The 25,045-nt window shown below is 50.0% G+C and overlaps 1 protein-coding gene across 1 annotated transcript in view; it reads right to left on the reverse strand.

The window, feature by feature from the left end:
- The window catches only part of LOC147097756 (voltage-dependent P/Q-type calcium channel subunit alpha-1A-like), a 728,667-nt gene that overhangs the window by 264,723 nt on the left and 438,899 nt on the right, over positions 1-25,045 (reverse strand). Inside the window, exons 9-12 of the mRNA XM_085971842.1 lie at positions 12,149-12,252; positions 4,713-4,828; positions 2,795-2,851; positions 1,112-1,201 (exon numbers count right to left, since the gene is read on the reverse strand). Of these exons, the coding sequence (XP_085827968.1) occupies positions 1,112-1,201; positions 2,795-2,851; positions 4,713-4,828; positions 12,149-12,252 (367 nt within the window). The remainder of the gene's footprint in view (positions 1-1,111; positions 1,202-2,794; positions 2,852-4,712; positions 4,829-12,148; positions 12,253-25,045) is intronic.

The following is a 25,045-nucleotide window of genomic DNA, read 5'->3' on the forward strand; positions in this document are numbered from 1 at the left end:
TTTTCCCTTTCTTTATCACTCGATCAACATTTCCGATTTTGACCACTTCTCAGGTTGTCCCTTCTTTTCTCCTCTCTTGAAGCTGGTGCCTTGTGCAGAAGAACAGTTTGGTGAGGACTGGCAGCTGTTCAATATGTGGCCAATCTTCATGTGCAAGCTATTCAACTACGGGGCACAATCAAGTCCAATTCTACCTCCACACACTGTGCACAACCTGTGCAGATTCCTGCAGCAATCAAGAGCGGTAATCCTGGGTGTTTCCTTGCCCCTCCTTAGCCCAGGTGTGCTGAGGCTCCCTGACTGAGGTCAGCGAATTCAGCAAAGCCCAGGTAAGGAACCTGGGCTCTTTCAGTAAGTATAGCTGAGTATCACACCAGATGCTGGCCTAGAAATTGGTCACGGGCGGTGGTGCAAAACAGACAGTATTGGACCGGCCGCCTGATATACGCAGCGCTTGATAATCAGTTGCGTTGCGGTCAATATGGAACTGAAGATCAGGCGCAGCATATAACGGGCAGCCGAGCCGATATCGCCCGCTTTGCTCCACCGCTTGGGCAATGTATTAGGCCAATGTATTTAACCCACCAAGTCACTGATGAAGCCCAAACCATGATGGTTGCAGTAAGAAAAATACTTCACTTAAATTAATATTTTTATAGTTCAAGAGCACTGGTCATTGTTCTGCAATGTCACTTTACGCACCAGGAGCGATGAGACGGGCAACTTAGCCAAGCCCTTTTGCAAAACTTAAAATTGATCAGGGGGTGCCAGGATAATTAGAACAGGGGTGGTCTCTGGGAGTGTCTGTAGTTTAACCAGCCACCCTCCAGTGCCTCATCCATTCTCCGTGTATTAACCTAGACAGCAGCAGTCCCTGGAGCAGGAATCGTGGCTGAGGATGGTTCAGAATCCTTTATTGCTGCTCTGATTGAGATCAGCCCCGTTCGGTACAAACTTGGAATCGAGTCTGCGACCTTACTGCTCTGTCCACTCAATTCCAGATTGCATTTCCCAATGGAGTCGTTGGGGAGATTCAAAACGGGTTATACAGTGCTTGTCACATTTCCTACTGCAAGTTCATACTGACGACAGCACTATGTAAAACACTCACCAACAGAGGAGATGTCCGCCAGGTGATCTTCACCCGCTTCAGGATTCAGCAAATCAGTTTTACTCTTTTTTATTGTTCCTCTCCTCATAGCTGGAAAGAACAGACAGGAACAGACAGATAACGAGAGAGAGAGGATGAATGAGATGGGGCGGAGGTGATGCATTCTTCCCAAGAGAAACCCGACTCTTAAAAGAAGCAAATCACCTTGTTGCCATAATGAGTTTCAAATTTTCTCTATGGGTCCTCCTGCAAAGATTGACACTACCAGTGAACCCTAACTACAGACACACCCAGGAACCCTTCAAAATTATTAATACACTCCCAGAGACTCCCTGCAAATACAGGCACACTCACAGAGACTCTCTGCAAATACTGACACACTCTCAGGGGCCCCCTGCAAATACTGACACACTCCCAAAGACTCCCTGTAAATACTGACACACTCCCAGGGGCTTCCTGCAAATACTGACACACTCCCAGAGACCTCCTGCAAATACTGACACACTTCCAGAGACACCCTGCAAATACTGACACACTTCCAGAGACAGCCTGCCAATACTGACACACTCCCAGTGACTCCCTGCAAATACTGGCATACTCCCAGTGACTCCCTGCAAAAACTGACACACTCCCAGAGACTCTCGGCAAATACTAGCACACTCCCAGAGACTCCCTGCAAATACTGACACACTCCCAGAGACTCCCTGCAAACACTGACACACTCCCAGAGACTCCCTGCAAACACTGACACACTCCCAGAGACTCCCTGCAAACACTGACACACTCCCAGAGACTTCCTGCCAATACTGACACACTCCCAGAGACTCCCTGCCAATACTGACACACTCCCAGAGACTCCCTGCAAATATTGACACACTCCCAGAGACTCCCTGCAAATATTGACACACTCCCAGAGACTCCCTGCAAATACTGACACACTCCCAGACTCCCTGCAAATACTGACACACTCCCAGAGACTCCCTGCAAATACTGACACACTCCCAGACTCCCTGCAAATACTGACACACTCCCAGAGACTCCCTGCAAATACTGACACACTCCCAGAGACTCTCTGCAAATACTGACACACTCCCAGAGACTCTCTGCAAATACTGACACACTCCCAGAGACTCTCTGCAAATACTGACACACTCCCAGAGACTCTCTGCAAATACTGACACACTCCCAGAGACTCTCTGCAAATACTGACACACTCCCAGAGACTCCCTGCAAATACTGACACACTCCCAGAGACTCTCTGCAAATACTGACACACTCACTGGGACCTCCTGTCAATACTGATACACTTGGAAACTGCCATAAATACTAACGCACTCCCAGAGATGCCCAGTTCTAACTTTCTCGATCAATTTGTAGTTTTGTTAAAGGGCTTGACGAGATGGTCCATTTCAGTCAAGCAGGCCTATATAATGGCTGATGGGGAAAGTGGAAATACCACACTGGTGCAGTGCGGATCACTGAGCCAAGGTTGGAGTCTTATCTTTGGGGCACAGTGGAAGAGACTGCATCCAGCTGTGCTAGATCTGATCTAGGATTGTCTCATGCCAGCAATGGGGGCTGGTCATAACTATCCCCTTTAAAACCATAAGTATTATCCAAGTGGTTCTCAGTATGCAGCTTTTGCTGAGTGAAGAGGATATGCCTTTTAAAACAAAGCCTTACCATCAAAGGGTGATTTCTCCTCAGTGTCAGTCTCCTCCTCTGCCAGTATCACCTCCTCTGCATGGAATGAATAGTCAAATAACAGGAAAAAAAAGATGGGAATATGATGAAAGGCTCTGCAATAAATGTCTTAAAACATATATAAGTCTTACATACATAGAGAACAGATTTCCTGCAAAGAGTAGATTAAAGATTTATTTGCATTCTGGGAAGTTTGACATGGAGAATTGCTGTTAATTATGTGATATCTTCAAGCAAGTTCTGTCCTCCGGGTTAATGGCTGTATCCGTATTGACATTAATCAGCTGTCAGGCACGTTAATTCCTTCCAGCGTCCACCATAGGTGCAACCACCATCAAAATGATGGTAGAGACATCAGAGGTGCATTACAGGTATGCCCTGCCCACACACATGCCTTGCCCACACGCCTTCGCTCCAGGCTGCACCAGCTAATTGTCGTATCTGATTCAGTGGTTCTTACAACATTCTAAGCTGGGCTTTTCTCAGGCTCCTTCTGCCCCGCAGGCTCATGACACCACTGGTGGTACGTCTGCAGAAAGACAAGTCCATTTCTCCTCCTACATTTCTATTTTTACTCTTTGCTCTTTTGCTGTCTCTCTTCTCTTTTACTTCTGTCTCACAAACTCGGTTTCTTTCTCCTCCACTTCCGTGCAGGGGAGCAAGAGAAGTGAAAAGTTGAAAAGAGCAGGGTGTGTGCAGGGGTGTGGGCAGCATATTGACAACCTGACTGCTGCTAAATGTTGGTCAGGACTGTCCCAATTGTCCTGGGCAGAGATTAAACCAGTGGCCAGCACCCTGTGTGAATTACTGCAAGGTCTTCCCTTGTAACTTATTCTACAAATCTAACATTAACTCCACAGATGCTGCCTGACCAGCTAAGTGTTGCCAACAATTTCTGTTTTTATGACAAATCTATTATTCCCCGCTGTGTTAAAAAAAGCCTGTCGGATTTTCCTTCTTGCCAACTTGTCCATTTAAAAATAACGCTGATATGTGAATCCACAGTGAACAATTTACTTCCATCAACTTTTGTCAATTCCCTTCATAATCTTGAAAACTTCAAATCAGCTTGAATTTTCTGTTTTTGAAAGAGAATAAGCCCAATTTCCTTTCATCAGAACTAAGATTCCAGATGTATAGACAATAGAATGATACAGCACAGGAGGAGGCCATTCGGCCCATCGTGCCTGTGCCAGCTCTTTGAAAGAGCTCTCCAATTAGTCCCGCTCCCCCTGCTCTTTCCCCATAGCTCTGCAAATTTCTCCTTTTCAAGTATTTATCCAATTCCCTTTTGAAAGTTACTATTGAATCTGCTTCCACCGCCCTTTCAGGCAGCGCATTCCAGATCACAACAACTCGCTGCGTAAAAAAAAAATCTCCACCTCCCCTCTAGTTCTTTTGCCAATTGAATTAAATCTGTGTCCTCTGGATACTGACCCTTCTGCCAGTGGAAACAGTTTTTCTCTATTTACTTTATCAAAAACCTTCATAATTTTGAACACCTCTATTAAATCTCCCCTTAACCTTCTCTGCTCTAAGGAGAACAATCCCAGTTTCTCCGGTCTCTCCATGTAACTGAAGTCCCTCATCCCTGGTGCCATTCTGCATCCTTCCTAAAATGTGGTGCCCAGAATTTAACACATTATTCCAGCTGGGGCCTAACAAGTAATTTAATAAAGGATAAGCATAATTTCCTTGCTTTTGTACTCTCTGCCTCTATCTATAAAGCCAAGGATCCAATATGCTTTTTTAACAGCCTTCCCAACTTGACCTGTTACCTTCATCTCCGTACCCTCTCAAAGGCAATAATATCCTTCGTATGATTATGCTACGCAAAGGTTTATCTTTTGGTAAACTCCAGTTCAGCCTAGTTGTCTTGTTCGAGTCCGACACTTACCTGCTTTACAAATCCACTCCAGGTAGCCATTCAGTTCCCTTTCGATCTGCTGCTGTCTCCTCAGTTTTAGGAATGCTCGTCTATTTTCCACCCTCTCTCTCTCTTTGGCAAATTCCCTGCAACAAAGATTTCCCAGTACCTGTTAGAGCAGTGATACTAGACTTTTGTTAAGGACCACATTCCAGCCAATATCTTGTTCAAGAGCCGCTCCCAGGAATTCACAACACTGCAGCATTGATGCAGGCCTGAAATTTTTAAAAATTTGTTTCCGAGAATGCGGGTGTCGCTGGCAAGACCAGCATTTATTGCCCATCCCTAATTGCCCTTGAGAAGGTGGTGGTAAGCCACCTTCTTGAACCGCTGCAGTCCGTGTGGTGAAGGTACTCCCACAGTGCTGTTAGGGAGGGAGTTCCAGGATTTTGACCCAGCGACGATGAAGGATCGGTGACATATTTACAAGTCAGGATGGTGTGTGACTTGGAGGGGAACTTGGAGGTGGTGGTGTTCCCATGCGCCTGCTGCCCTTGTCCTTCTAGGTGGTAGAGGTCGCGGGTTTGGGAGGTGCTGAAGAAGCCTTGGCGAGTTGCTGCAGTGCATCTTGTAGATGGTGCACACTGCAGCCACGGTGCGCCGGTAGTGGAGCGAGTGAATGTTTAAGGTGGTGAATGGGGTGCCAATCAAGCGGGCTGCTTTGTCCTGGATGGTGTCGAGCTTCTTGAGTGTTGTTGGAGCTGCACTCATCCAGGAAAGTGGAGAGTATTCCATTACACTCCTTACTTGTGCCTTGTAGATGGTGGAAAGGCTTTGGGGAGTCAGGAGGTGAGACACTCACCGCAGAATACCCAGCCTCTGACCTGCTCTTGTTGCCACAGTATTTATGTGGCTGGTCCAGTTAAGTTTCTGGTCAATGGTGACCCCCAGAATGTTGATGGTGGGGGATTCGGCGATGGTCATTCTGTTGAATGTCAAGGGGAGGTGGTTAGACTCTTGCTTGATTTCAACTGTGCCACAGTGAACAGTTGCCAAGTGAGAGCAACTTACTGCGCGGGAGCTTCAGAGCGCTGCGCACACCGCGTGGCCGCGCAGCTTAAAGAGAACGTTGCTTCTATGTAGAAGAGGACAAGACACTTCTGAAAATCTCTGAATCACCAACATCCGCAATTAATTATGCTGCTTCTTAGATACTAGGTGTGGTGTCTACAGTTAGTCCTGCCAGTTAAGCTGCCTGGAAGACGATTTGGATGGAACATTCAGGGGAGATTCTCCTCTTCGGGCTGGGGTTCCAGTTGGCAAAGTATGTAGCGCCTTTCACGACCATCGGATGTCCCAAAGCGCTTTACGGTCAATGAATTACTTTTTTTCAAGTGCAGTCACTGTTGTAATGTGGGAAACGCGGCAGCCAATTTGCGAACAGCAAGCTCCCGCAAACAGCAATGTGATAATGACCAGATATTGTTTTTTTGTTATGTTGGTTGAGAGATAAATATTGGCCCAGGACACCGGGGATAACTCCCCTGCTCCTCTCCGAAATAGTGCCGTGGGATCTTTTATGTCCACCTGAGAGAACAGACGGGGCCTCGGATTAACGTCTCATTTGAAAGACGGCACCTCCGACAGTGCAGCGCTCCGTACTGCCCTTCCGACAGTGCGGCGCTCCCTCAGTACTGCGCCTCCGACAGTGCGGCGCTCCCTCAGTACTGCCCCTCCGACAGTGCGGCACTCCCTCAGTACTGCCCCTCCGACAGTGCGGCGCTCCCTCAGTACTGCCCCTCCGACAGTGCGGCGCTCCCTCAGTACTGCCCCCCCGACAGTGCAGCTCTCCCTCAGTACTGCCCCTCCGACAGTGCAGCACTCCCTCAGTACTGATCCTCCGACAGTGCAGCGCTCCCTCAGTACTGCCCCTCTGACAGTGCAGCGCTCCCTCAGTACTGCACTGGAGTGTTAGCCTAGCTTTACGCACTCAAGTGTCTGGAATGGGACTTGAACCCCCAACCTTCAGAAGAGGCAGTAAGGGAGGTCAAAAGGGCAAAAGTGCCCCAAAGATGGTACAAAGGGTCCCGTTGAAGGCCAACACCGAGACCGAGGTTTTTTGCATGTAGGGGCTAGGCCTGAAAGTGGGAGAGGAGGTGCTGCACAGCCCCACCCCTGACCCTCCCACCCCACCCCACCATTCAGGGAACTTAGGACCATTAACTACCGCTTCCCAAGGCCTAATGCTACTTTCCACACGGCGCCCCAGAGAAGTGGGATGAATGGGAGTGATATCCACTGGGACCTCGGCCATGCATGTGGCGGAAAAGAAAGCAGCAGTCACTCGGATTCCTGGCGGTGGCGGTGGGGGGGGAGGAAATTCCCGATTGGGGCGGTGAAAAGTCTCCGCTCAAATTTTCCATTACTAATACATCCGATTTCAGGCTGGATCGTGAAGGAGAATTCTCCCTGAAGGTGTTTTTACAAGGGGATTTGGACAATGAAGCAGAGATGGGAAGAGATTGGGGGAGGTGACCAGGCATGGCTGAAAAACTTGGTTTTGAGGAAGCATTTGAAAGTGGGAAGAAATGTGGCAAAGTGAAGGGTTTAGGGAGAGACCAGATTGCAAGGGCAAGAGAGATCTGCATACTATGGCAGAGATCAACCAAATACTCTCTAATTTATGTACATGGACTTAGTAATGGGAACCTGCCTGCTAAGATTGTATATTTCAGTGAAACCATTTCTCTGTAAGTGCAGGATTCTTCTCCTCCTCTCCTGCAGCCACTGACTCCTGCTGGTCGCCTGGTACTTTTGCCAGTTGTGTAAAGCTAATTAGTGAATGTTGGTAGGTTAGTTTACCTCAAGGGACATCGCAGCTGAGCCCGGTCATGACCTTACTTCAAACTCACAGTCACATATTTGCATTAGAGGTCATTTGATGGTGATCAGAGTCGGGGGCCCTAACTGATTTCTCCCCTCCACAACCGAGAGATGATGAAGCCAACTGCAGCGCTCCCTTGATCACACCTGCTAAAGTAGCTGACTCAACAAAGAGCAAGATATTCAAGATATTAAGGTGAACAGATAGGGTAGATGGAGAGAAACTATTTCTGCTGGTTGGGGAGTCTAGGACGAGGGGGCATAGTCTAAATATTAGAGCCAGACCTTTCAGGAGTGAAATTAAGAAACACTTCTACACACAAAAGGTGGTAGAAGTTTGGAACTCTCTTCCGCAAACAGCAATTGATGCTGGATCAATTGTTAATTTTATATCGGAGATATAAAACTTTTTGTTAACCAAAGGTATTAAGGGATATGGGGCAAAGGCGGGTAGATGGAGTTAGGTCGCAGATCAGCCACGATCTCATTGCATGGCGGCACAGGCTCGAGGGGCTGAATGGCCTCCTCCTGTTCCTGTGTTCCTAAGTAGGGATTGAAGCTGGTTATCACGGATGGTTGACCCATCAACAGGATCTTCACTTTATTGACTACAGTTGTCAGAAGAGCAATTGGCAAAGAAATCACCAAAATGTTGTCTTTGCAACAACCAAAGGTTGCTCAGATTTGTTACATTGTCAGGTGGTAATCAGGGCAACAGTTCAACTGTTTATTGATCAGATGAATTTAATAAAACATTAGTTGCCTGCTAACCTCAATTGATCAAATTGATCAAATCAGTTTCCTCCTCCCGCTCCCACTCGCTCTGCTGTTCCACACCACTGCTTCTTAGCAAGCAGTCGATACAATTTCACTCTCACGTGGTATTTAAAATAACAATCAGTACACTTCACCAAGAGGTAAGGTATTAATCCCTTTAGTGCCCTTGATTGGTGCAAAAGAGCCCCTTGGGAATAAGTACATTTGCGCATGATTATAAAACCCGATGGGGTCGATTTGAACTTTGTGCAGATTTCAGGTGGGTGACGAGAGGAGTGCTTGCGCCGCCCACCCAAAGTCCCTGCAGGTGGCCAGAGCCACATTTCAATATTGCCAGTGAGCCGTGAGCAGCTCTTGGCAGCTGAGGGGGCCCTAAATTCTGGCAGCTCTGACACCAAGCCAAAGCAGGAAGTTTATCCTTGGAGGGAGGGTGATAGGGAATTGTGGGGGGACATGGACGGACTGGAGAATTTTATGGGGCTATGCCTCCCCGGACCCCACAGACTCTGCAAGGAAAAGAAAAACGTACCTAATCCTGAGCGGCCTTTAAGGGTCGCTGCTTTGGTCACTCAACAACTGGTACCTATGGGTGGCGTGTGCGCGGTGTAAGCTTTTACCATTAGCATCTCAGAACTGTGTTGGGGTCCGATGTGTTTAATAGGACTCTGATTAGCATATTACAAATAGACTCCCGCCTGAAACAGGCGAAAACCTGGGCAACCCATGCAGAAGCCCAACCGAAGTGGCGGTGGTTGGAAAGTGCATCACCAAAATTTTCTGGTGCTATCACCCAGTACCTGTTGAGTGGAGGGAGTGAAAATTAGGACCCGTAAAACAAGATCAGCAGAGGTCACCAAGTGATTTATTGGGTCAGGACACTGTTCAGAAATTCGATCTCCAGTTTGTTCTGATGAAAGGTCACCACCCTGAAACGTTAACTCTGTTTCTCTCTCCACAGATGCTGCCTGACCTGCTGAGTGTTTTCAGCATTTTCTGTTTGTACTGGGTTAGTTGATCTCAGCCAGGGAGTAATTGGGCAGTTACAATTGGAAGATGGTTGTGGTTGTTGGAGGCCAATCATCTCAGCCCCTGGGCATCACTGCAGGAGTTCCTCAGGGCAGTGTGCTAGGCCCAACCATCTTCCGCTGCTTCATCAATGAACTTCCCTCCATCATAAGGTCAGAAGTGGGGATGTTCACTGATTACTGCACAGTGTTCCGTTCCATTCACAACTCCTCAGATAATGAAACAGTCCGTGCCCGCATGCAGCAAGACCTGGATGACATTCAGGCTTAGGCTGATAAGTGGCAAGTAACATTCATGCCACAGAAGTGCCAGGCAATGACCATCTCCAACAAGAGAGAGTCTAACCACTATCCATTGACATTCAACGGCATTACCATTGTCAAATCCCCCACCATCAACATCCTGGGGGGGTCACCATTGACCAGAAACTTAACTGGACCAGCCACATAAATACTGTGCCTACAAGAGCAGGTCAGAGGTATTCTGCGGTGAGTGTCTCACCTCCTGACTCCCCAAAGTCATTCCACCATCTAAAAGGCACAAGTCAGGAATGTAGTGGAATCCTCTCCACTTCCCTGGATGAGTGCAGCTCTAACAACACTCAAGAAGTTCGACACCATCCAGGACAAGCAGCCTGCTTGATTGGCACACCCTCTGCCAAACATTCACTCCCTCCACCACCGGCGCACCGTGGCTGCAGTGTGTCCCATCTACAAGATGCACTGCAGCAACTCGCCAAAGCTTCTTCGACTGTGTCTAGAAGGACAAGGGCAGCAGGCGCATTTGAACACCTCCAAGTTCCCCTCCAAGTCACACACCATCCTGACTTGGAAATATATCGGCCGTTCCTTCATCGTCGCTGGGTCAAAATCCTGGAACTCCCTCCCTAACAGCACTGTGGGAGTACCTTCACCACACGGACTGCAGCGGTTCAAGAAGGCGGCTCGCCACCACTTTCTCAAGGGCAATTAGGGATGGGCAATAAATGCTGGCTTTGCCAGTGACGCCCACATCCCATGAATGAATAAAAAAGTCAGTGCTTTCAGGAGTGAATGGAGGATCATGGGGAAATGAGGAAGTCTGTAAAGGTCCTTTGACACAGCACTGCTTGCCCTATCACCTCCTACATCTCTAGGTGCTCTTACGTTGATAGCATGGTGTCAATACCAAGCTCCTGATACTCCCGCTATGATGATGGAAAATAGATGAGAAGACTTTTGTCATATAATGGCAACAGGGACCCAACTCTGGGAGATTGAGAATGGAGATCAGAAGCTCAGAAAATAAGTAGTTACTTTCTATTGGTCTTCCAACAGGTCCCAAAGTCACCAGCAGAATTCTACAAAAGTAAAAGGGGGAGGGGGTATTCGGAGGTTGCTCATCTCCAATTGAGCGCTGCATCCCTTGAAGGCTCAGCACAAATGTAAAAGCATAATCTGATCTTATAACTCAAGACGCTTCATTCAATATGAATTATTCATGCGAACCATATCAATGACAGTTTCATTATTCTTTCTTTCTTCCAGCACCCAACACCCTTAAACATGATTAAACATCTCCAGACAAATCACTGGAGGAAACAGCTGTCTCCTTGATGGATCAGGGCAACACTGGATTTTTAAAAATGGTGAAAAACAAATCAACTAAAAATGCAGTGAAATCTGCTCTTGCAAACAATCCCTAAAAGGTTCTGCAGCTACCCTAAAACTCGTGATTGGCCTCCTTGGAGACCGCAGCCTGCATGTTCTCTATTTTTTGTCCCCTTCTCTGCTGAATGTGTTGACTATTACTGGGCCACTCCCTACTGCAACCAGTGCGGCACTTACTTTTTGTACACCACTTGTGGCCTTTTCAAGTTATATTGCATATTTAGTAGGCTGATGCTACCAATGTGGTGGGGCTGCTCCAAACCCATTTAAGATCAGAGAGTTATGGTAGCATAGTCGTTATGTTACTGGACTACTAATCCAGAAGCCTGGAGTGATGATCCAAGAGTTCAAATCCCACCGTGGGGAATTTAAATTCAGTTAATTAAAACAAATCTGGAATAAAAAAACTAGTATCAATAATGATTTGTCGTAACAACCCTATCTGGTTTATATGTGACTCCAGACTCATGTCAATGTGACTGACTCTTAACTGCCCTCTGTGGCTCAAGAAGGCAGCTCACCACCACCTTGTCAAGGACAATTAGGGATGGGCTCACATCCCATGAACAAATAAAAAAAAACAGAACTGTCAGAATATAAATGTACAGCAAGTAAAGAGGTCTGATGTGTTTCTTAAAACTGGAGTGTTACAATGCTAAAGCTCAGACCCATGAAGTAGAGAATATAGGTTTAGGTTATCCTGAGCAGTTTGTCATGAGGAGATTATGGCATTTCCCTGAGGAAGGTATGGAGGGTGGCTGGCAGGCAGGGAGGAAGAGAGGCAGAACTGCTGTGGAGAATCATATCCCCCTGCTATTCAGAACCTCCCAGTAGGCACCTTAAAAAAGGTAAGATGACCTTCTTCTACCCGCATACCATGTGATCACCAAAGTGTCAATGCCAAACAGATCAAAGATGGCTGACTGGCGGGCGAAAAATTCCACAAAAACATATGAAAAAGACTATATCCATCGAACTACCTTACAGAATAACATTTCCTGCCCTGTAACACCACGTCGCAAATGGGAAGAGTTTTTTTCATCAACTGGCACATCTTACAATGATCTAGACATTGAAGTCAAGGAGCTAAATCTCGCAAAGCAAAATTCAGACAGACCAGGAGCGACTTACCCTGACAGGACACCAAGAACAAGATTCAGCATAAAAAAGGAGCCAATAATGATGAGGGGGATGAAATAGAGCCAGTTCCAGGTGTTCCCTAAGGCATCATTGCTCTGAAAGGAAGAAAGGAAAAATCAAATTAGCTGTCAGTTTATATTAGCCCAGGAACCGCATTCCCACTCCTCCCCTGCATCCCTCTGGTGTCAGGGTTAAGCAGTTCTCCTCTCCCAGCTCTGTCGGAGACACGTATTCATAAATACGCACATTCTTTTCTCTCTATTTTATCGATACAACTATGATTAGCACTCCTCTGAATGTGCCTCTCTTTTTCCTTCTAAATCCCAAATACACCAGTTCCCATGCTCTTCTTCCTCACTGAGGAGGGGAGTACTAGAGAGAAGAAAAAGAAGAGGACGGAGAAGGGGAATGTTGAGAGGAGAGTAAAGGAGAGGAGGGTAGGAGGGGGGAAAAGAGGGAAGGAAGGGAAGAGGAAGTGCGGAGAGGAGGACTACCCAAGCCTTAGTCTCTCACACACCCTTTCTCAATGTTTCCATCATCCTGACAGCCCTGGGTCAATCCACATTTGTCCCAATGTTGATCTCACCTTAAAAAACATGTAGAAGTCTTTAAAATTATGAAGGGGTTCGATAGGGTAGACATAGAAAAAATGTTTCCACTTGTGGGAGAGACCAAAACTAGGGACCATCAATATAAGATAGTCACTAATAAATCCAATCGGGAATTCAGGAGAAACTCCTTCACCCACAGAGTGGTGAGAATGTGGAACTCGCTACCACAGAGAGTAGCTGAGGTAAACAGCATAAATGCATTTAAGGGGAAATTAGATAAACAACACGAGGGAGAAAGGAATAGAAGGTTATGCTGATAGGATGAGATGAAGAGGGGTGGGAGGAGGCTCGTGTGGAGAATAAACACCGGCTGGGACTAGTTGGGCCGAATGGCCTGCTTCTGTGCTGCACATCCTCTGTAATTCATATGGGAAACGGGAAGCAATTGAAAACCCATGATGAAGATAACTTGCTGCAGCTCAGGCACTGGTTCGCTGTCTGGGTGCCATATCCCTCCATGGTAGAATAGATAAGGGAGAACCAGTGGATGTGGTGTATTTGGACTTTCAGAAGGCTTTCGATAAAGTCCCGCATAAGAGACTAGCGTGCAAAGTTAAAGCACATGGGATTGGTGGTAAGGTACTGACTTGGATAGAAAACTGGTTGGCAGACAGGAAGCAAAGAGTTGGAATAAACAGGTCTTTTTCCGAGTGGAAGGCAGTGACTAGTGGGGTACCGCAAGGATCGGTGCTAGGACCCCAGTTATTCACAATATATATTGGGCCAGAAATTAGGTTCGGGGGCTTGCCGCGCGTGCAAGCCCCCGATGTGCACTCACCTGGCGCGCCGACATCTGAAGCCTGGGCCTGCTTGGAATTCCTGTCACAGGCCCGGTTCAGATGTCGGCGCGATGTGCTTGCCTGATTCAGCGGCGTAGTTAGTGCGATGTGCCGGCTGGGGTCAGGTGAGCACTGTGCAGCCAATCAGGGGAGGGGAAACTTCATTCATGAGTTTGATAGTAAGAACTGTCAAACTCATGAAAAGTACGGGCGCCCAAAAGACTAGTTTAACTTTAAATAAAATTTTAAAAAACATCCCAATAATGAAATAAACTATAAATAATTTAAAAAACTATTTTAAACAATTAATCAAATTTTTGAAAAAAATAATTTTTTTTAAAATCGGGCCTAAAACTACCCTTACCTTACTGTAAAGTCCTTAAAAACAGTAAAGCTGTGGACAAAATGTTATAATTTTAAGTAATAGACCACTTACCTTAAAGAATGAAGTCCTTACGTCTCCTTTTTACATTCGTAAAAAGGAGGCCCTTACACACGCGCAAACCTGTGGAAAAAAAGGAATTTCAGCGCGCACGCGCAGACTCCTGCACACACGCGTTCGTCCTCTGAACCCCTTGGTTCAAAGGACAGGAAATGCCGGTTTCCCGCGCATGCGCTGTGCATGCTGAAATCCGGCACTTCCAACGGGCCCACACGTGAGTACCCCATCCGTACTCACGCGTTGGGACCGGAATTACTGGCCCAATAATGATCTAGACGAGGGAACTAGATGTAATATCTCCAAGTTTGCAGACGACACAAAGCTGGGTGGGCATATGTGCTGTGAGGAGGATGCAGAGAAACTCCAGTACGATTTGGACAGGTTGGGCGATTGGGCAGATGCAGTATAATGTGGATAAATGCGAGGTTATCCACTTTGGTAGCAAAAACAGGAAGACAGATTATTATCTGAACGGCAATAGATTGGGAAAAGGGGAAGTGTAACGAGACCTGGGTGTCCTTGTGCACCAGTCGCTGAAGGTAAGCATGCAGGTGCAGCAGGCGGTTAAGAAGGCAAATGGTATGCTGGCCTTCATAGCGAGAGGATTCGAGTACAGGAGCAAGGATGTCTTGCTGCAGTTGTACAGCGAGAGACCACACCTTGAGTATTGTGTGCAGTTTTGGTCGCCTTATCTGAGGAAGGATGTTCTTGCCATGGAGGGAGTGTAGCGAAGATTCACCAGACTGATACCTGGGATGGCAGGAATGACATATGAAGAGAGATTGGGTGGATTAGGCTTATATTCACCAGAGTTTAGAAGAATGAGAGGGGATCTCATTGAAACTTATAAAATTCTAACAGGACTAGACAGACTAGATGCAGGAAGGCTGTTCCCGATGGCGGGGGAGTCCAGAACCAGGGGTCACGGTCTAAGGATCAGGGGTAAGCCATTTAGGACAGAGATGAGGAGGAATTTCTGCACCCAGAGAGTGGTGAACCTGTGGAATTCTCTGCCACAGAAGACAGTTGAGGCCAATTCACTAAATATTTTCAAGAAGGAGTTAGATATATTTCTTAAGGCTAAAGGGATCAAGGGATATGGGGAGAAAGCAGGGACACGGTACTGAATTTGGATGATCAGCCATGATTGCATTGAATGGTGGAGCAGGCTCGAGGGGCTGAATGGCCTACTCCTGCTCCTGTCTTCTATGTTTCTATGTTTCTAATGCCTGACTGTGTTGAAAGTTACAAAGAAGTCAAGGACGATGACTAGGGTTACTACAGCGTGGTCACAGCCACATGGAGTCTCAGTATCGTGGACAGGATCAAAGACAAACTGAAAGGAGACAAAGAGATGGGAGAACATGGGCAGGTCCATGGGCTGATGATGTGGTACTGCTGCTCCATTACCAGCCAATCCCCACCCCACTCAGTGCCTTTGCAATGGTATAGCAGAGACCGGGAACTTATCGTGCATTAATTCCAGAGCTAAACCTGTGTCTGGCACGACATGTCGGAATCTCAACATTCCGCCGATTAATATTTAAATGTTATGGGTCACTTAGGAAACATCCTGAGTTCAGCATCTTACCTAGCAAAATACTGTTTGACAGGTGATATCACAGAGGGGGCTGGCTGGAAAGCACAGAGATCGACTCCACAGCTACACACCGCACATCAAGGTCTCTGTGCAATTACACAGAGTCTCACAGATAAAGGCTGCACGGAACCACACAGGATAACAATACAGTGCTTCAACCCCCCTGTGAGATAAACACTGACATTTAATAATATTGCAGCTCCTGAATTACCTGCCAAATGGGAATCCACACACAGCAGGTTTTACGGAAGTATCTCAAGTGATGTCTGGAATGGTTTGCTGCTTAGCATCTGACACAACAGAAAAAGGGGAAGGGTTGAGGCAGAGAGACAGTGTTCACTGAGAGGGAAAGCATGAAAATAAATAGAAAGGTGAAGGGAAAGAAGAGAATTAAGACAAATGGAGAAAAGAGAGGAAGGAAAACGAGAGAGAGTGGGACAGTGGGCGAGAGAAAGGAGTGGGAAGGCAAATACGAGGAAAGAGAGTTTACACACCCGCCCGTTATACAATCACCCGTTATACACCCCGTCCGTTATACACCCCGCCCGTTGTACACCCGCCCGTTGTACACCCGTCCGTTGTACACCCGCCCGTTGTACACCCCGCCCGTTGTACACCCCGCCCGTTGTACACCCGCCCGTTATACACCCGCCCGTTATACACCCGGCCCGTTATACACCCGCCGTTATACACCCCGCCCGTTATACACTCCGCCCGTTATACACTCCGCCCGTTATACACTCCGCCCGTTATACACCCGCCCGTTGTACACCCCGCCCGTTATACACCCGCCCGTTATACACCCGCCCGTTATACACCCGCCCGTTATACACCCGGCCCGTTATACACCCGCCCGTTATACACTCCGCCCGTTATACACTCCGCCCGTTATACACCCGCCCGTTGTACACCCCGCCCGTTATACACCCGCCCGTTATACACCCGCCCGTTATACACCCGCCCGTTATACACCCGGCCGTTATAGACCCGCCCGTTATACACCCGCCCGTTATACACCCCGCCCGTTATACACCCCGCCCGTTATGCACCCGCCCGTTATGCACCCGCCCGTTATGCACCCGCCCGTTATGCACCCGCCCGTTATGCACCCGCCCGTTATACACCCCGCCCGTTGTACACCCGCCCGTTGTACACCCGCCCGTTGTACACCCCGCCCGTTGTACACCCCGCCCGTTGTACACCCCGCCCGTTGTACACCCCGCCCGTTATACACCCGCCCGTTATACACCCGCCCGTTATACACCCCGCCTGTTGTATACCCGCCCGTTATAAACCCCGCCCACTATAAACCCCGCCCATTATAGCCACACCCGTTGTACAGCCCCGCCCGTTATACACCCGCCCGTTATACACCCGCCCGTTATACACCCGCCCGTTATGCACCCCGCCCGTTATGCACCCCGCCCGTTATGCACCCCACCCGTTATACACCCCTCCCGTTATGCACCCGCCCGTTATGCACCCGCCCGTTATGCACCCCGCCCGTTATACACCCCGCCCGTTATACACCCGCCCGTTATACACCCGCCCGTTATACACCCGCCCGTTATACACTCCGCCCGTTATACACTCCGCCCGTTATACACCCGCCCGTTGTACACCCCGCCCGTTATACACCCGCCCGTTATACACCCGCCCGTTATACACCCGGCCGTTATAGACCCGCCCGTTATGCACCCCGCCCGTTATGCACCCGCCCGTTATGCACCCGCCCGTTATGCACCCGCCCGTTATGCACCCGCCCGTTCTGCACCCGCCCGTTGTGCACCCGCCCGTTGTACACCCCGCCCGTTGTACACCCCGCCCGTTGTACACCCCGCCCGTTGTACACCCGCCCGTTATACACCCCGCCCGTTATACACCCGCCCGTTATACACCCGCCCGTTATACACCCCGCCCGTTATGCACCCGCCCGTTATGCACCCCGCCCGTTATGCACCCCGCCCGTTATGCACCCCACCCGTTATACACCCCTCCCGTTATGCACCCGCCCGTTATGCACCCGCCCGTTATGCACCCCGCCCGTTATGCACCCCGCCCGTTATACACCCCGCCCGTTATACACCCGCCCGTTATACACCCGCCCGTTATACACTCCGCCCGTTGTACACTCCGCCCGTTGTACACCCGCCCGTTGTACACCCCGCCCGTTGTACACCCGCCCGTTATACACCCGCCCGTTATACACCCGCCCGTTATACACCCGGCCGTTATAGACCCGCCCGTTATACACCCCGCCCGTTATACACCCCGCCCGTTATGCACCCGCCCGTTATGCACCCCGCCCGTTATGCACCCCGCCCGTTATGCACCCCACCCGTTATACACCCCTCCCGTTATGCACCCGCCCGTTATGCACCCGCCCGTTATGCACCCCGCCCGTTATACACCCCGCCCGTTATACACCCGCCCGTTATACACCCGCCCGTTATACACCCGCCCGTTATACACCCGCCCGTTATACACCCGCCCGTTGTACACCCCGCCCGTTATACACCCGCCCGTTATACACCCGCCCGTTATACACCCGGCCGTTATAGACCCGCCCGTTATGCACCCCGCCCGTTATGCACCCCGCCCGTTATGCACCCGCCCGTTATGCACCCGCCCGTTATGCACCCGCCCGTTATGCACCCGCCCGTTGTGCACCCGCCCGTTGTGCACCCGCCCGTTGTACACCCCGCCCGTTGTACACCCCGCCCGTTGTACACCCCGCCCGTTGTACACCCCGCCCGTTATACACCCGCCCGTTATACACCCGCCCGTTATACACCCCGCCCGTTATGCACCCGCCCGTTATGCACCCCGCCCGTTATGCACCCCGCCCGTTATGCACCCCACCCGTTATACACCCCTCCCGTTATGCACCCGCCCGTTATGCACCCGCCCGTTATGCACCCCGCCCGTTATGCACCCCGCCCGTTATACACCCCGCCCGTTATACACCCGCCCGTTATACACCCGCCCGTTATACACCCGCCCGTTATACACCCGCCCGTTATACACTCCGCCCGTTATACACTCCGCCCGTTATACACCCGCCCGTTGTACACCCGCCCGTTATACACCCGCCCGTTATACACCCGCCCGTTATACACCCGGCCGTTATAGACCCGCCCGTTATACACCCCGCCCGTTATGCACCCGCCCGTTATGCACCCGCCCGTTATGCACCCGCCCGTTATGCACCCGCCCGTTCTGCACCCGCCCGTTGTACACCCGCCCGTTGTACACCCCGCCCGTTGTACACCCCGCCCGTTGTACACCCCGCCCGTTGTACACCCCGCCCGTTGTACACCCCGCCCGTTGTACACCCCGCCCGTTATACACCCCGCCCGTTATACACCCCGCCTGTTGTATACCCGCCCGTTATAAACCCCGCCCACTATAAACCCCGCCCATTATAGCCACACCCGTTGTACAGCCCCGCCCGTTATACACCCGCCCGTTATACACCCGCCCGTTATGCACCCCGCCCGTTATGCACCCCGCCCGTTATACACCCCTCCCGTTATACACCCGCCCGTTATACACCCCGCCCGTTATGCACCCCGCCCGTTATACACCCCGCCCGTTATACACCCCGCCCGTTATACACCCGCCCGTTATACACCCGCCCGTTATACACCCGCCCGTTATACACCCGCCCGTTATACACCCGCCCGTTATACACCCCGCCCGTTATACACCCCGCCCGTTATACACCCCGCCCGTTATACACCCCGCCCGTTATACATCCCGCCCGTTATACACCCGCCCGTTATACACCCGCCCGTTATACACCCCGCCCGTTATACACCCCCCCCTTGTACACCCCGCCCGTTGTACACCCCGCCCGTTATACACCCGCCCGTTATACACCCGCCCGTTATACACCCGCCCGTTATACACCCCGCCTGTTGTATACCCGCCCGTTATAAACCCCGCCCACTATAAACCCCGCCCGTTATAGCCCCACCCGTTGTACAGCCCCGCCCGTTATACACCCGCCCGTTATACACCCCGCCCGTTATACACCCGCCCGTTATACACCCCGCCCGTTATACACCCGCCTGTTATACACCCGCCCGTTATACACCCGCCCGTTTTACACCCCGCCCGTTATACACCCGCCCGTTATACACCCTCCCGTTATACACCCCGCCCGTTATACACCCGCCCGTTATACACCCGCCCGTTATACACCCGCCGGTTATACACCCCGCCTGTTGTATACCCGCCCGTTATAAACCCCGCCCACTATAAACCCCGCCCGTTATAGCCCCACCCGTTGTACAGCCCCGCCTGTTATACACCCGCCCGTTATACACCCCGCCCGTTATACACCCGCCCGTTATACACCCGCCTGTTATACACCCGCCGGTTATACACCCCGCCCGTTATACACCCGCCCGTTATACACCCGCCCGTTATACACCCCGCCCGTTATACATCCCGCCCGTTATACACCCGCCCGTTATACACCCCGCCCGTTATACACCCGCCCGTTATACACCCGCCCGTTATACACCCGCCCGTTATACACCCCCCCCTTGTACACCCCCCCCTTGTACACCCCGCCCGTTGTACACCCCGCCCGTTATACACCCGCCCGTTATACACCCGCCCGTTATCCGTTATAAACCCCGCCCGCTATAAACCCCGCCTGTTATAGCCCCACCCGTTGTACAGCCCCGCCCGTTATACACCCGCCCATTATACACCCCGCCCGTTATACACCCGCCCGTTATACACCCGCCCGTTATACACCCCGCCTGTTGTATACCCGCCCGTTATAAACCCCGCCCGTTATAGCCCCACCCGTTGTACAGCCCCGCCCGTTATACACCCGCCCGTTATACACCCCGCCCGTTATACACCCGCCCGTTATACACCCGCCCGTTATACACCCGCCCGTTATACACCCGCCCGTTTTACACCCCGCCCGTTATACACCCGCCCGTTATGCACCCCGCCCGTTATGCACCCCACCCGTTATACACCCGCCCGTTATACACCCGCCCGTTATACACCCGCCCGTTATACACCCGCCCGTTATACACCCCGCCCGTTATACACCCGCCCGTTATACACCCGCCCGTTATACACCCCGCCCGTTATACACCCCGCCCGTTATACACCCGCCTGTTATACACCCCGCCCGTTATACACCCGCCCGTTATAGACCTGCCCGTTATACACCCGCCCGTTATACACCCGCCGGTTATACACCCCGCCCGTTATACACCCGCCCGTTATACACCCGCCTGTTATACACCCCGCCCGTTATACACCCGCCCGTTATACACCCCGCCCGTTATACACCCCGCCCGTTATACACGCCCGTTACATACCCGCCCGTTATACACCCGCCCGTTATACACCCGCCCGTTATACACCCCGCCTGTTATACACGCCCGTTACATACCCGCCCGTTATACACCCCGCCCGTTATACACCCCGCCCGTTATACAACCCGCCCGTTATACACACTGCCCGTTAGACACGCCGCCCGAAACACACACGCCCGAAACACACCCGCCTGTTCTACACCCGCCCATTGTACACCCTGCCCATTATACACCCGCCCATTATATACCCCGCCCGTTAAACACCCGCCCATTACACACACGCCCGATACACACACGCCCGTTACACAACCGCCCATTATACACCTGCCAGTAATACACCCTGCCCGTTATACACCCGCCCGTTATACACCCGCCCGTTATACACCCGCCCGTTATACACCCACCCGTTATACACCCGCCTGTTATACACCCCGCACGTTATACACCCGCCCGTTATACACCCGCCCGTTATATACCCGCCCGTTATACACCCGCCGTTATACACCCCGCCTGTTATACACCCGCCCGTTATACACCCCGCCCGTTGTACACCCCACCCGTTGTACACCCCACCCGTTACACACCCGCCCGTTACACACGCCCGATACACACACGCCCGTTACACAACCGCCCGTTATACACCCGCCCGAAATACACCCTGCCCGTTACACACGCCCGTTACACGCCCCACCCGTTATACACCCGCCCGTTATACACCCGCCTGTTATACACCCGCCCGTTGTACACCCGACCGTAGTACACCCGCCCGTTGTACACCCGCCCGTTATACACCCTGCCCGTTATACACCCGCCCGTTATACACTCGCCTGTTATACACATGCCAATTATACGCCCGGAGTGTGTCAATATTTGCAGTGATTCCCAGGAGTGTGTCAGTGTTTGCAGTGATTCCCAGGAGTGTGTCAATATTTGCAGTGATTCCCAGGAGTGTGTCAGTGTTTGCAGTGATTCCCAGGAGTGTGTCAATGTTTGCAGTGATTTCCAGGAGTGTGTCAATATTTGCAGTGATTCCCGGGAGTGAGTCAGTATTTGCAGTGATTCCCAGGAGTGTGTCAATATTTGCAGTGATTCCCAGGAGTGTGTCAGTGTTTGCAGTGATTCCCAGGAGTGTGTCAATAATTGCAGTGATTCCCGGGAGTGTGTCAATAATTGCAGTGATTCCCAGGAGTGTGTCAATATTTTCAGTGATTCCCAGGAGTGTGTCAGTGTTTGCAGTGATTCCCAGGAGTGTGTCAATAATTGCAGTGATTCCCAGGAGTGTGTCAATAATTGCAGTGATTCCCGGGAGTGTGTTAATATTTGCAGTGATTCCCGGGAGTGTGTCAATATTTGCAGTGATTCCCGGGAGTGTGTCAATAATTGCAGTGATTCCCAGGAGTGTGTCAATAATTGCAGTGATTCCCGGGAGTGTTTCAATATTTGCAGTGATTCCCGGGACTGTGTCAATATTTGCAGTGATTCCCAGGAGTGTGTCAATATTTGCAGTGATTCCCAGGAGTGTGTCAATGTTTGCAGTGATTCCCAGGAGTGTGTCAATATTTGCAGTGATTCCCAGGAGTGTGTCAATATTTGCAGTGATTCCCAGGAGTGTGTCAATGTTTGCAGTGATTCCCAGGAGTGTGTCAATATTTGCAGTGATTCCCAGGAGTGTGTCAATATTTGCAGTGATTCCCAGGAGTGTGTCAATATTTGCAGTGATTCCCAGGAGTGTGTCAATGTTTGCAGTGATTCCCAGGAGTGTGTCAATATTTGCAGTGATTCCCGGGACTGTGTCAATATTTGCAGTGATTCCCAGGAGTGTGTCAATATTTGCAGTGATTCCCAGGAGTGTGTCAATGTTTGCAGTGATTCCCAGGAGTGTGTCAATATTTGCAGTGATTCCCGGGAGTGTGTCAGTATTTGCAGTGATTCCTGGAGTGTGTCAAAATTTGCAGTGATTCCCAGGAGTGTGTCAGTATTTGCAGTGATTCCCAGGAGTGTGTCAATATTTGCAGTGATTCCCAGGAGTGTGTCAATATTTGCAGTGATTCCCGGGAGTGTGTCAATAATTGCAGTGATTCCCAGGAGTGTGTCAATAATTGCAGTGATTCCCAGGAGTGTGTCAATAATTGCAGTGATTCCCGGGAGTGTGTCAATATTTGCAGTGATTCCCAGGAGTGTGTCAATATTTGCAGTGATTCCCAGGAGTGTGTCAATATTTGCAGTGATTCCCAGGAGTGTGTCAATAATTGCAGTGATTCCCGGGAGTGTGTCAATAATTGCAGTGATTCCCGGGAGTGTGTCAATAATTGCAGTGATTCCCAGGAGTGTGTCAATATTTGCAGTGATTCCCGGGAGTGTGTCAATAATTGCAGTGATTCCCAGGAGTGTGTCAATATTTGCAGTGATTCCCAGGAGTGTGTCAATATTTGCAGTGATTCCCAGGAGTGTGTCAATATTTGCAGTGATTCCCGGGAGTGTGTCAATAATTGCAGTGATTCCCAGGAGTGTGTCAATATTTGCAGTGATTCCCAGGAGTGTGTCAATATTTGCAGTGATTCCCAGGAGTGTGTCAATATTTGCAGTGATTCCCGGGAGTGTGTCAATATTTGCAGTGATTCCCAGGAGTGTGTCAATATTTGCAGTGATTCCCAGGAGTGTGTCAATAATTGCAGTGATTCCCGGGAGTGTGTCAATAATTGCAGTGATTCCCAGGAGTGTGTCAATAATTGCAGTGATTCCCGGGAGTGTGTCAATATTTGCAGTGATTCCCAGGAGTGTGTCAATATTTGCAGTGATTCCCAGGAGTGTGTCAATAATTGCAGTGATTCCCAGGAGTGTGTCAATAATTGCAGTGATTCCCAGGAGTGTGTCAATAATTGCAGTGATTCCCGGGAGTCTGTCAGTATTTGCAGTGATTCCCAGGAGTGTGTCAATATTTGCAGTGATTCCCAGGAGTGTGTCAATGTTTGCAGTGATTCCCAGGAGTGTGTCAATATTTGCAGTGATTCCCAGGAGTGTGTCAATAATTGCAGTGATTCCCGGGAGTGTGTCAATATTTGCAGTGATTCCCAGGAGTGTGTCAATATTTGCAGTGATTCCCAGGAGTGTGTCAATATTTGCAGTGATTCCCAGGAGTGTGTCAATATTTGCAGTGATTCCCAGGAGTGTGTCAATAATTGCAGTGATTCCCAGGAGTGTGTCAATAATTGCAGTGATTCCCAGGAGTGTGTCAATATTTGCAGTGATTCCCAGGAGTGTGTCAATATTTGCAGTGATTCCCAGGAGTGTGTCAATATTTGCAGTGATTCCCAGGAGTCTGTCAATATTTGCAGTGATTCCCAGGAGTGTGTCAGTATTTGCAGTGATTCCCAGGAATGTGTCAGTATTTGCAGTGATTCCCAGGAGTGTGTCAATATTTGCAGTGATTCCCAGGAGTGTGTCAATATTTGCAGTGATTCCCAGGAGTGTGTCAATATTTGCAGTGATTCCCAGGAGTCTGTCAATATTTGCAGTGATTCCCAGGAGTGTGTCAATATTTGCAGTGATTCCCAGGAGTGTGTCAATATTTGCAGTGATTCCCAGGAGTGTGTCAATATTTGCAGTGATTCCCAGGAGTGTGTCAATATTTGCAGTGATTCCCAGGAGTCTGTCAATATTTGCAGTGATTCCCAGGAGTGTGTCAGTATTTGCAGTGATTCCCAGGAATGTGTCAGTATTTGCAGTGATTCCCAGGAGTGTGTCAATATTTGCAGTGATTCCCAGGAGTGTGTCAATATTTGCAGTGATTCCCAGGAGTGTGTCAATATTTGCAGTGATTCCCAGGAGTGTGTCAATATTTGCAGTGATTCCCAGGAGTGTGTCAATATTTGCAGTGATTCCCAGGAGTGTTTCAATATTTGCAGTGATTCCCAGGAGTGTGTCAATATTTGCAGTGATTCCCAGGAGTCTGTCAATATTTGCAGTGATTCCCAGGAGTCTGTCAATATTTGCAGTGATTCCCAGGAGTGTGTCAATATTTGCAGTGATTCCCAGGAGTGTGTCAATATTTGCAGTGATTCCCAGGAGTGTGTCAATATTTGCAGTGATTCCCAGGAGTCTGTCA

The sequence above is a fragment of the Somniosus microcephalus genome, chromosome 31 (assembly GCF_052327205.1).
Source record: "Somniosus microcephalus isolate GS21.2 chromosome 31, FLI_Smic_1.0, whole genome shotgun sequence".
NCBI classification, from domain to species: domain Eukaryota; kingdom Metazoa; phylum Chordata; class Chondrichthyes; order Squaliformes; family Somniosidae; genus Somniosus; species Somniosus microcephalus.